Source organism: Andrographis paniculata, unplaced genomic scaffold (assembly GCF_009805555.1).
Source record: "Andrographis paniculata isolate CXL003 unplaced genomic scaffold, ASM980555v1 Contig87END, whole genome shotgun sequence".
NCBI classification, from domain to species: Eukaryota; Viridiplantae; Streptophyta; class Magnoliopsida; order Lamiales; family Acanthaceae; genus Andrographis; species Andrographis paniculata.
Window position 1 is genome coordinate 1,872,675 of NW_026137625.1, and position 13,036 is coordinate 1,885,710.

A 13,036-nucleotide genomic window follows, 5' to 3' on the forward strand; every position below is an offset into this window, starting at 1 on the left:
TATTTTTCCAAGGTTCCACAGTCTTGGATAGAAATTCTCTCTCTCACTGTCTTTTGTAGGAGGTGGTTGCAGCAGCGGCGGTCTTGGTGGTGAAGAGCTATCCATAAGTAAATAGGGTTCATTATCACCTACATTTCGCTCTGAGATTGTTGAAAAATATGAGACGATAATGAAAAATATGGAATGAAGCAAAGTCGAGGAAGATCTCTTTCCAAAAACCAAAATACAACCGATAGTGCTCCGGTGTATCTGTGTCACTCTCAAAAATAAAACAACTTATATCCTCTTTAAGCAGTACCACTAGCAAGAGGTATGACAAATATGGAGAAAATAACATAGTCGGCTGAGAAAGAATACGAGAGTATTGAGATAAGAGTGTGTAGGTTTATATAAGTAAGGTTTATAGTCTAGGTGTTATACTTATTTATAGGCTCTCTACTCAATAAACAATTGGGGATTATCTCCTGATATAGTACCGATAATCTAGGTAACAATCATGTTAAGAATCATATCTCACAAGATATGATATCAAGAATCATATCCACTAGATATGATGTTAAGTATTAAATATGAAAATCAATTTTAAAATATGACTTATCTACATAGTATGAATAGAATTTTTTTGAGCTTTTCTATCCGATCTGTGAGCTCATCGACTAGATCCGACACTCGATCTGAGTTTACAACTCCATTTAACACATAATTATATGGCATAGAAATCATATTTTACCAATCATCTCATCCATTTCTCACTTACTATAATCCGATTTAAAAATAGATTAAATATTTAATCATTATTGAATTTTATGAATTCTCAAAATGAGAATTCATTCAAATCTCCCACACGAGTGAAAATAATGAATGCTTATATTGCAAGGATATATAAATTTTGAGCAAGACTAATTCATTAGTTTAAATATATGCTCCATAATTCTTAGTATTATTTCATATATTTAAAAATTTCAATATTTGTAATTTTTTTATTTATATTTTAATATTTCTTCTCTTACTGATATTATTATAATAAAATATTAAAATGCATAAAATAAATCATTATTAATAATATCAATACAATAATATTTTTTAACTTTTGAGAATTCATTGAAATCTTATGCTCCTACTATAAATTTTATAATAATAACCTTACAAGAGAATCCAACAAAATTTATAAATGATTAAATACCTAAAGATATTTTAAAACTTCTTAAAATTTGTATTGAATATTTTGATATTTTAGAAGATTTTTAAAATTTTGAATTGAATACACTATATTTTGAAATACTTTTAAATATTTAGATTGACTACACCTAGATTTTGATAATCCAATGAAATCCTATAAACTTTAAATTGAATACACCTCATTTATTTTAAGACAACTCAAACTCTCATAGTATTTTTCACAGTGTTTTCAAAACAATTTTTGCAAAATTTTTTGTGATGGATTTTGAGACAACATATATTCACAGATTTTTTTGTGATTTGTTTCGAGACAATTCATCTTCTCAAAATATTTTTGCAACTTACTTCAAGACAATTCAAACTTTCGAAATAGTTTTTGCGACTTATTTCGAGACCATTCAAACTTGGACTATTTTTCGTGACTTATTTCAAGACAATTCACGCTTTTAAAATTTTTTCATGACAATTTCAAGATAACATATATTCGCATTTTTTTTTTTTTTGTGATTCATTTCAAGAAAATTCATACCCTCGAAATATTTTTGCAACTTATTTTGAGTCAATTCAAACTCTTGGGGGTTGTTTGGTTCATGGACTTTTTTTGTGGGATTGAGATTTTACAGTAGGATTTATATGTGATGAGATTTATTATATTTAGGATTTGGAATCCCATATTATGTTTGGTTGGTAAAATGTGGTGGGATTTATATTTCGTGGATTTAGATTTTTTATATTCTAAATGACATAATTGTCATCTTATGAATTTTATTTATTTTGACAAATTAAACCTCTAATTTATTATTAATATAAATTGAAAATATTTCAATAATTTTATAGGACGACAATAGATTCGCGTAAACTTGAGACCCTACCGAGCCCGACCTATTTATTTGAAGTTGAGTCCAGTTATTTGAGTATTAGGCCTGGATCCGGGTCATGATCAGGGTAATATAATAATAATATATCAATCATACATATGAAAAAATAATTTCGAATAATATAATTATATTAAAATATTTTTTGAGTTTAACGTATTCATTATTTTATTATAATATTTTTCTAATAAAATACATAAATTTTAATATACATTGGATCTGGTACATGTGTAATTTTAAATTAAAATTTAAAAATTGTAAAAAATAGATTTTTCGGATCCATCAAGTCTTACCGGGTATAGTCTCGGTCGGATCTAGTATAATCGGATCCAATTTGAATTTCGGATTTAACAATATATATTTGGGATGAATATCAGTTCCGACTAAACCCGACTTATGGTCGTCCCTATAATTTTATAATTCAAATAAAATTTATAATAAATAATAATTTAAACAATGAATTTATTAATTTATTTTAAAAATATTGTACAATAAAAAATAATATAAATTTAATTAAATATATCATTCAAATAATAATTAATTTTGAAAGTATTTAATTTTTTATATAAATATAATACTATTATTTTTTTTATAAGAGGATATAAATGTAAAAATTAAAATTTTAAGAATGAGATTTAAAAGTAACAGGGGTATCCCATTAAAAAAAAATCCCTTATTTGCAGGATTTTAGACTCCTTTTTAAATCTCACCATTTTAAATTACACCTTCTTCTTTTTATCCAAACATGGATTTCATGGGATTTTAAAATCCAAATCCCATAGAATCTCATTAAATCCTTGAACCAAACAGCCCCTTTGAGTATTTTTGCAACTTATTTCGAGATAATTCACTCTTGTAATATTTCTTTACGACGTATTTGAAGACGATTCAAATTCTCTGAGGATTTTTGTGAATTATTTCGAGACAAATCATGCTCTCGAATTTTTTCATGATGAATTTTGAGACAACATATATTCACATATTTATTATGATTCGTTTCGAGACAATTCATACTCTTAGGGTGTGTTTGTTTGGGGGTTTGGATTTTGAGTTGGGATTTGAATAGTAAAAATTTTGAATTAGAATAGTTGTATGATGTAATGTAAATAGGTGTTGATGTGATGTTTTGAATATACAATCAATTTTTAGTATAATACTCTATCAATCCATAAACTAACGTCCTACTTTTCTATTTGGAACGTCCCACAATTATTGTCTTCTTTCTTTTTTTATACACATAATTTATTGTTTTGCGCTTACTTTATTTACCATTTTCTTTTCTACACACCAGATAAAGGAAAAATTTATCAATTCATAACAAAAACACTAATTGCCTAAAAAAATGTGTAAATATCAATTAGGACATTAGAAAATGGACTGGGGAGTAAAAAAATAAAAAATAGGTTTTTGATTTGATATTTTTAGGAAAAAAAATTGATAAATGATAGATTTTGGGGAAAATCCCTCAAACAAACATACACAAAATATTTTTTGTGATTTTTTTTTTTCGTGATAAATCAAAGTCTGAGTATTTTCAGGTTTTATTTCGAGACAATTTCTATTCTTGGTGGTGTTTCGAGAGAAATATGTAACAATATAGTGTCATGAAATAATCTTTGAAATAAATTATCACAGCGATGTCTCAAATCATAATTGAGATACTATTTTGTTTCGAAGAAAGATTATGTGACAGAAGATTGTCTTGGATTTTTTTTCCAAAGTAATTTCTCAAGATAATTAATATTTTTGTGGTAGTCGAGCTAGTTTCATTTTGATGTTTTGATTCATATAGGTGAAATTAATTGAATCTAATGTTCTTAAATAAAATTATATTATATGTGATATATTTTTCTCAAAAAAAAAATAATAATAGAAAGAATAGTACATAAATATATTTGAAAGTACAAATAAACAAACTCTAGCATTGTGATGAAAGATTCGATCAAGCAAGAAAGACAAAAAAAAAAGTGTTAAAGATTTAGCATGTGTGTTCTTTTGTGTTTTTGTTTTTCTATTTATGTTTTTTTTTTCCAAAAATTATAATGTGAAATAAAAGTTTGATATAATATTTTGTATAGAATATGAGCATTGAATATAATATTTTTGGTGAGAAAAACGAAAGAAAAATTAGAAGAGCTAGAAAACAAAAACACATGAGAATATTAACGAATAAAATGTACTCATTCAACTAGTGCCTATTTTAAGGTGAGGCAAACCTATTACATTAATCAATGTTTCAATTCAAACAGAGAGGGGGGGGGGAGTTATTACAGGTGATATTCGAATCATACGAAATTAGGAGTAAAATTGGGGAATAGATTTGGTTATACGGTGGATGATTTAATTGGAAGGTCCTGCTGCAGTTGGAGTATGGAGGGAATTATGAGCTTGAGCTTGAGCTTGGGCAGCCATGGCGGATTGGAATAGTTGCAGAGAGAGAGAATGAAACGACACCGTTTCAGGAGCTGCAGTAGTAGGGTTTAGGGTCTGGCTGTACTGAGGAAGAAGGTGATGATGATGATGATTGGTGGATCCATCTAACCCTATGTGTGTCACGTGCTTCACATCTGTCGGAAACCCTATTTTCATTTCCATTTCCTTGTCTTCTTCGTCGTCCTCTTCCTCCAACTCTTTCTTGTAAACTGCATCCATCCATCCACCCATAAAAGTGTAGCACATAAAGTAATTAATTAATGAGATAAAAAATTCTTGACGAGGGTTTTAAAATATGTGTATATATATATATTTTTTTTAGTAAATAGTTTTAAAAATAATATAGTTTTTTACTAAAAATTAAAAATATTTATAATAGACACAAAATAATGAACACATTTAATTTGCAAATCAGGTTTGACTTTCGAAAAGTTCGGGCAAAGCAAAAATAAGAAACCCTTCAAAGTATCATTAATATATAATATCATTATTAATTTTATCTAATTTAGAGAGTATATAGAATTTTATAATTGAAAAAAACAAAAAAATAAATAAATAAATAAATAAAAAATAAACAAACAAACAAGAAATTTAGAGTTTTGGAGGTTTGACCTTATAATTAAAAATTCACTCCCACATTACAAAACTATTTTTTAATATTTTACAAATTTTAAATAAATATTTTATATAAAAATTATATATATAACATTTATGTACACAACACCTACTATCATTTATTTTAGTATCTAAAATATATTTATACAATATACTAATAAGTATAACTATTATTGATTTTCAGTCCAACAAATATATATATATAATACAATATAATATATAAATTGCACATCACATACTTTTATATAATACAATATATGTTATGTTATATAAAAATATACTCCCTCCGTCCCGTCACAGATGATTCATTTTTTTTTGTACGTTCCACAAAAGATGATCTCTTTCCATTTTTGGTAACTTTATCGATCTTAAATATACTTAACAAATATAAATCAATTTAATTAAACTTCTACCATCTTACGACCCACTCAAAATCCCTTTATTTTTATATTTCTCCTCAATTAACATAATTTTTTTTATTTATATTTAAAATTCCTCATTTTTTATAAAATTAATGTATGGTATTTTTTTATTTATTTGTATTATATAAAATTTTATTATCTATAAAATGATACCCATATTCCATATATTTTTTCGAGAAATAATCTTAAAAAATTTTAAAATACCAATAATATTATTCATATAAAAAATAATAAACTAATATCATAACTTATTATTAATAATTTACTAATCTACACTACTTAAAATACTGTGTCCATAATAAAACGGTTCATCTCTCACGGGACGGAGGGAGTATCATATATACATTGATATATTGATTTGACCCGATGAATATATCCTTATCGTCTTTGTTCCATTAATTAATGTAATAAAGACAGAAGAATCTTAATTAGGTGGCGTGGGAGAATAGAGACATACATACAAACATTATCATAAACAGACATAATTAATTAATCAATTATATTGTAAATTAAAGCATCTTTAATTTAGTATTCAATTAATTTGGATCGAACTCAATTTGGTATTTTATTTCATTTTTTATATACAATCTACTCCTTCCATCCCAGAATTATAGTCTAGGTTGTATTTGGTACGGGATTTAAAGAATATTGATATTATATTAATAATAGGTAAAAAGTATGAGTAAAAGATTTTTTTGTCCTCGTGAATATATTAGTATAAAAAGTAGTGAAAATTGTGTAATAATAATGAAAAAGTAAATGTAGTTTTATAGTGATATGATTATTTATGAAAATGAGACTATTATTTTGGGACGGACATAAATAATAAACAGGACTATTGTATTGGGGACGGAGGGAGTATTATAAGCAATCTATCTATACATATAAATTTTAATATGATATTTTAAATAAAAATAAATAAATAATTGATTTGATTTTCTAAGTCAAAACTTCAAAAACATGTATGCCTATAAACTCACCCTTATAGTAATTTTTTTATATTTTGAAATTAAAAAATAATATGACTGGAGTTTTAATTTATAAAGTTAATATATATATATATATATATATAACAAAGATAAGAACAGAAAATGAAATTACAATTATATATATAACAAAGATAAGAATAGGAAGTGAAATTACAATTATATACATATTTGTTATATATATATAAAAAAAAAATAAAATTGCAAAGAATATCCTTCATGTGTACCCATTATTATTTTTTTCAATGTATTTATCTATCTGACAAAATATATCCCACATGTTCGCAAATGTTACTGTTTATGTCCTTTGGCCGCGTGACTTTCACACCATGCGCAGTCATGCGCAAACACGCGCGGCTAAATGATAAAAATAATGATTTTTGTAAACATATGAGATATATTTTATCATCAACATAAATATAGGACAAAAGTGATAATATGATATACATTATGCATATTTTTTGCAATTTTTCCATATATATATATATATTGTCAAGATGGTGATGATTACTTTATTGCTTGCATCTCAACTAAATTTGCAATATTGTCTTACAACCAACCACCACAAAAACTTAAATAATAATTCAGTCATTATTAGTTTACCTAAACTACCTTATACCCAACAATAAATACCTACTAATATGTACTCAATACAATGTATTATCTTTTTCATTAAAAAAAAAAAAAAAAAAAAAAGGTTATAAATTTAGTCTAGTATTAATACTTTTATCATGTAATTTTGTACAATTTTGTATTAGAACCTACTTCTTTTAGTTAGGAGTTTTTGGAAATTTTTGAAATTTGAAAAAATGAAAAAATTTGTTTTTTGATTTGATATTTGTAAAAAAAAAAATGTATTTGATGTGATAATTTTAATAAAAGTTAACCGTGACAAATGAGTGAAAGTTAGTAAATTAAACAAAACCAAAAACTTACCAAAAATTTGAGAGAGACTCTTGAAGGTATTGATGAATCTGGAAAATCCTTGGGAAAATGTCACTTTCCAAAAACCATTTTTCTTCTTCTTCTTCATGAACAAATTCTGATCTTCTCCACCCTTTAATCCTGTAAATCAAAGTTAGATTAAATTGAACTATAATCTGATCATCAGGTACATACATTTCTCAATCATACATTTCTCAATCATAAGAATACGTACATATTTATATTTACATACAAATCGAATATGTACATACAAATCGTCTAAAGAAAACAAGAATTCTACGAATCTCTTAAATAAGACAACTACCGTAAATATGATATATTGCTTCTAAATATATTGTAACACATTTTCTCAATCTCAAGATATGATTAAACAAATTTGAATTTGTGAAGCGACTGAAAAAGATATAGCCGAGATCAACGATCAGTATTTTAGCCATTTTTATTCAAATATAAATACCTGTTTTAGAGTGTTTCGTCGGCGAGTCTCCGGCGATGGCGACACTCGAATTGGAATCACAGCCGAGGGAGAAAGGAAGAAGCAAGAACCTCTCCACACGACTTTCTTTCACATTCATGATGATCGATTGATTCGATCAATGTTTCTTCAGAAAACCCTAATTTTTTAAATTAATTTATATATGCTCAACTATACATATATATATATATGTGTATGTATGTATGTAGTTATGCTTTAATGTAGTTTTAATAGACAAAGGGAATGATCAGTTCGATCGAGTCTTGATGAAGAAGGAAGAATTAATGATTGATTGATTGAGGATATTCATTTGCAACCAATTAAATATAATGATGGATCATCAATTAGGGTTTAATTTAATTAATTAATTTTTTAAAAAAAATAATAATACTCCCTCTGTTCCACATCTCATGTCACTTTTTTTTTTTTAAATGATTATACACTTTAATCTCATTTTAAATATTTTTATTTTATAATTAGTTATCTTAATCTTAATCTATAGTTATTTATATTATAGGATAATTATTTTTTCTAATACATTTTTAATTATCTATTAATTATACTTATCCTAAATTATCGTGTTTACAGTAACTCGGACGAATGGGACGGAGGGAGTAATATATAATGGAGTTGATGACAAATGTAGAGTGAACTGCTGCACAACTCAACCTACTATTTGATGATTGTCAATCATTAGTGTGTGTTTTGAAAATATTCCAAAGGACTAATTAAATAGAATGACATGGAATTTAAGAAAATTTAGTTATTCAATTTTATTTAAACTGATCTACATCTATTTAGGAATTTCATTGAATTTTTAAAATAAATCGATTGATTACATAAAATAATATATATATATATAATTGGAATCAGTGATGCCAAAAAAACACTAATCTTACACTATAATAAAAAAAAATTAGTATATTTGTAACGGAATTTTATCCCTAAAGTTCACGTAACTAATATAATTTCATTCATAGTTTCATCTCTAGTATCATTAGTAACGGTAAAAAATAAATTTAAGGACGAAATAACCTTTTTATAAAAGTAATATTTTCTTGTAGTGATATATCTAAATTATGACGGTGGTTAACGCGGTGATTTTCTCGGATCAAAAGTCCAAATAACATGTATATACTTTGAAAAGCACTAGATTAATACTAGTCATATATATATATATATATATATATAAATTAACACTATAATTTTTTTTATTGAATTTAGATTTGAATATTTAATTTAATTAATTATTACTATTTAGTTGAACTTGAACCCCACATGCATGACTAACAAACTTATCATTATTTTTTGGTTAAGGGGTTGTTCTTGATCTATTAATTAATTAATTAATAAAATTACGTTTAATTAATTAGGTGGGTTCCTATGTACATCAAATGAATGTATTTTATTATGAGCTATACTTTTTAGTGTGTTTGATATAGAAAAATGAAAATAAAGAAATACAAACAGTTATTTATCTTGTTGATTGAGTTACAAGATTGGTTGAAAAATTAATGTCACTATTTATTTATTTTTTTTTTTATGGTGGGAACCCACAGCCGCTACCCGGAAGTATGCACGGGGTAAACCCTCGGCCGAACCTAATACCCTGCAAACTAGGCCCGACAAAAAAGTCACACTAGACGAACCATACGTGACAGATGACATGAGGCTTTCGGGAAATTAATGTCACTATTTTTTATTTTATTTCTCGTGTGTATAAACAAATTAATGTAGAGAATTGAAATTATTGATGTCAACGTCCTTGATTTTATTTCTTTTGAAATTATTTATATCATTTTTTATTGAATTCTCATTAATTTTATTTTTTGATATTATTTTCCTACAATTTTATTTTATGTATCAAACGTCCCCTAGTCCATACAATATACTCCCTTCGTCCGCCATATTTAGGTCTCCTACGGAAATTAAAAATGAATAAATACATATTCTTAAAAAATAAAAATATGTATGTAAAAAGATAGTTGAAAATATTTATTGAAATTTAGAGTGTACTTCTTCAACCTTAATTTGGGGGATTTTTTTACTGTGCACACAGTTTTGAAATTTTTACCGTGCAAATCCCAAAAGTGGGGTTGTCCATTATTCAGCCGACATCATCTAACCCGCAGCTTTTCCCGCCTTTTTTTTTAGATTAAAATATAATTTAATATATATAATAATTATAGGATAAAAATATATACAATATCTATGTCAATAAAAAATTTTGTAATAAAAATAAATAAAAGTTTAAATATATATTATATATAATATAAATTCATAATCAAATTATACAATATAAATTTTATCAATTAAATTTAATACATATTTATATTATTTTATTCATTACTCATTAAATCAATACATATAAAAAACTACTCAAACCCAAAAGAAAAACAAAAACTCAAACCTATTTTAAAATTCAAACAAAAACCAAACTCAAACCAAAATTATCTAAAAAAAATACACCCTTAGTTACTAATAAAAGAAAATGAAAAAACAAAATGTAATAAAGTTAATGTATTTTTTATTAATAAATATTAAATAAATTATAATAATTAAATATTAATTTTCCTACTTTTTCAAATATAGTAATAGAATAAATTTAATAAGAAAGCGAAAAAATAAAAATAAATTTGACCGACAAATGGAGTAATAATTAATTGCAATACAAAAATATATTAATATTCTCTTTCTCCCATTGATAATAAAGCTCATTTGGTTGAATATGAATTTTAATCAAAATAGATAGTTATTATTATTTTTTTCTTTTATTATAGTAAACAAAAGTATCAAAATAATATTTTTTTTTTTTTACTAAAAAATAAAACAAAATATTTTCTATTACTACTTAAAAAGAATTCCTGAACATTCAGAACAAAATCGGAACATGCAAATAAATATAAATTTAGATAAAAAAGAGTAATATATAAATGCATGATCTCGCAAATTCTTTGTATATTTTTTTATTAGAAAATTTTGAGAGATTACAATGATGAGGTCATTGTTCAATGTATAAAACACGTATGTAATTTGTGAAGGACTGACCACTATTTTTTTAATATTAGTTTTTAATTGTGATTTTCCGATAATAATAATAATAATAATAATAATAATAATAAATTTTATATAAAAGTTCAAAAAAAATTTAAATACTCATTATAAAAATATTAAAGAATTATTAAAAAAATTAAAATCAAATATACAATTTCCTATCCACACCAAAAAAATCATTTTATTAAAAATCATTGACAGAGAAATTTAAATATATATATATATATATAAACAGACCACTCGAGTTGCGAAAAATTTAAATTTCCTCGCAAATTATTATGATTATTATTATTACTATTATATATATATTCTCTTCAAGTCCAGTGTGAAAATAATGTTTGATGGGATATTTTGTGAGGGGAAAAAATATATTTTTTTCGAAAAACATAAAATTCAAATAGTAAAATTTGGAGAAACTCGGCTAAAAAAACATATGTTACATATTTTATTTATTTATTATTATTATTATTTTAAATTGTTTTGGGGTCAAATGCTGCTCCAATCACATTGCATGGCTTCAGCTGTAGCCATTTGAGGAGTGTTATAAAAGCAAGGATCGATGATATAATAATAATAATAATAATATCACTACAAAAAAATAATATATTTGTAACGGAATTCCGTCCCTAAAGTTCACGTAGCTAACGTAATTTCGTTCATATTTCCGTCTCTAATGTCATTAGTAACGGAAAAAATAGATTTAGAGACAAAAACGTTTTGTTACAAAAATAATTTTTTCTTGTAGTGTATTATGTATTGTTAAAATATTTTAGTTTCATATATATATATATATATCTATATTTTACCGAAGAAGGAAATATTTAGAAGTGCATTTGCATTATTGAGAGTATAAATTAATTAACTACTGTGAGCTTGCACTACAAAAAAAAATAATATATTTGTAACGGAATTCCGTTCCTAAAGTTCACGTAGCTAACGTAATTTCATTCCTAATTCCGTCTCTAATGTGATTAATAACGGAAAAAGTAGATTTAGAGACAAAAAAATTTTGTTACAAAAATGATTTTTTCTTATAGTGTTGGTTCAATTTGGATTGTTTGAACTTATTTATTACCATAAGTGAGTTAAATACAACTACAAATTTTACTTTCTTATGTCCACGAATGAACTCAATCTTGTTCGTGTCACAAACTTTTAATAGTCTTTGTTTAAAATAATTAAATTAATATTTTTATGTTTAATAAATAAATGGAAAAAACTCAATACTAGTCTTAATATAATTAAAATTTATTCATTTTAGTTTCAATATACTCTCCCGTCCTACTCTAATAGTCTTATTTACCTTTTGCGTCAGTGTATTTAACATTAAAAATATCTTTATATTTGTATAATTTTTTACAAAAATATCATTATAATACTATTATAAGATACTAATAGAATTATTTTTGTCTTTTTTTTCTTGATTTGTTCTACGTTTTCATATAATAATTAATATTCAAATATCAACACGCAAAAAATAAATAGGACCCTTAGAGTCCGACGGAGGTAGTACAAAATTCATCAATCTTAATTTAATTATAAATAATTTTAATTAATTTTAGTCTCATCATTGAAAAATAAATGTAAATTGCTGACATAAATTTAATGAGATTTGATATAGCAGTTGAGCCAAACACAACACCACTGTTGGGTACTCTCGTATGTTAGTTAAATAATTAATGATGTATATTCATATTAGCTTAACTTTTTAGATGAAACGGTCACTCTGATCATCTAACAACGACCATATAAAATAAAACCAGATCGTGTTGTCATAATTAGTCACCAGGCCGAATCTATGTTCATTTTGTCATGTGTATGTTCAGTGTCGGAACCGAGTTTGAGGCTCGGGAGGCAAAGTTGTCCGGCATATTAGTTTTATTTTTTTTTACCATTTATTTTTTGTTTCAATTTATTTCAAACCACGAAGTAAACTATTGTTTTTTTATTTGAACTAGTCATTCGGCTTTTTGTGTGTGTAAAAATAAATATAAGAATTTTTTCTTCGATTCATTTATATCAATGTGATGTCATCGTAGCTTCTTCAATTCC

General features: G+C 25.1%; 1 protein-coding gene across 1 annotated transcript; it reads right to left on the minus strand.

The window, feature by feature from the left end:
* Positions 1-4,238: 4,238 nt before the first annotated feature.
* LOC127242694 (CRIB domain-containing protein RIC4-like) lies at positions 4,239-8,206 on the minus strand. Its single transcript, XM_051262346.1, has 3 exons — positions 7,913-8,206; positions 7,447-7,575; positions 4,239-4,696 (listed from the first exon to the last, which is right to left on the minus strand). The coding sequence occupies exons 1-3, from the start codon at positions 8,028-8,030 to the stop codon at positions 4,395-4,397; spliced, it is 549 nt and encodes a 182-aa protein (XP_051118303.1). The 5' UTR covers positions 8,031-8,206; the 3' UTR covers positions 4,239-4,394.
* Between the last annotated feature and the right edge of the window lie 4,830 nt (positions 8,207-13,036).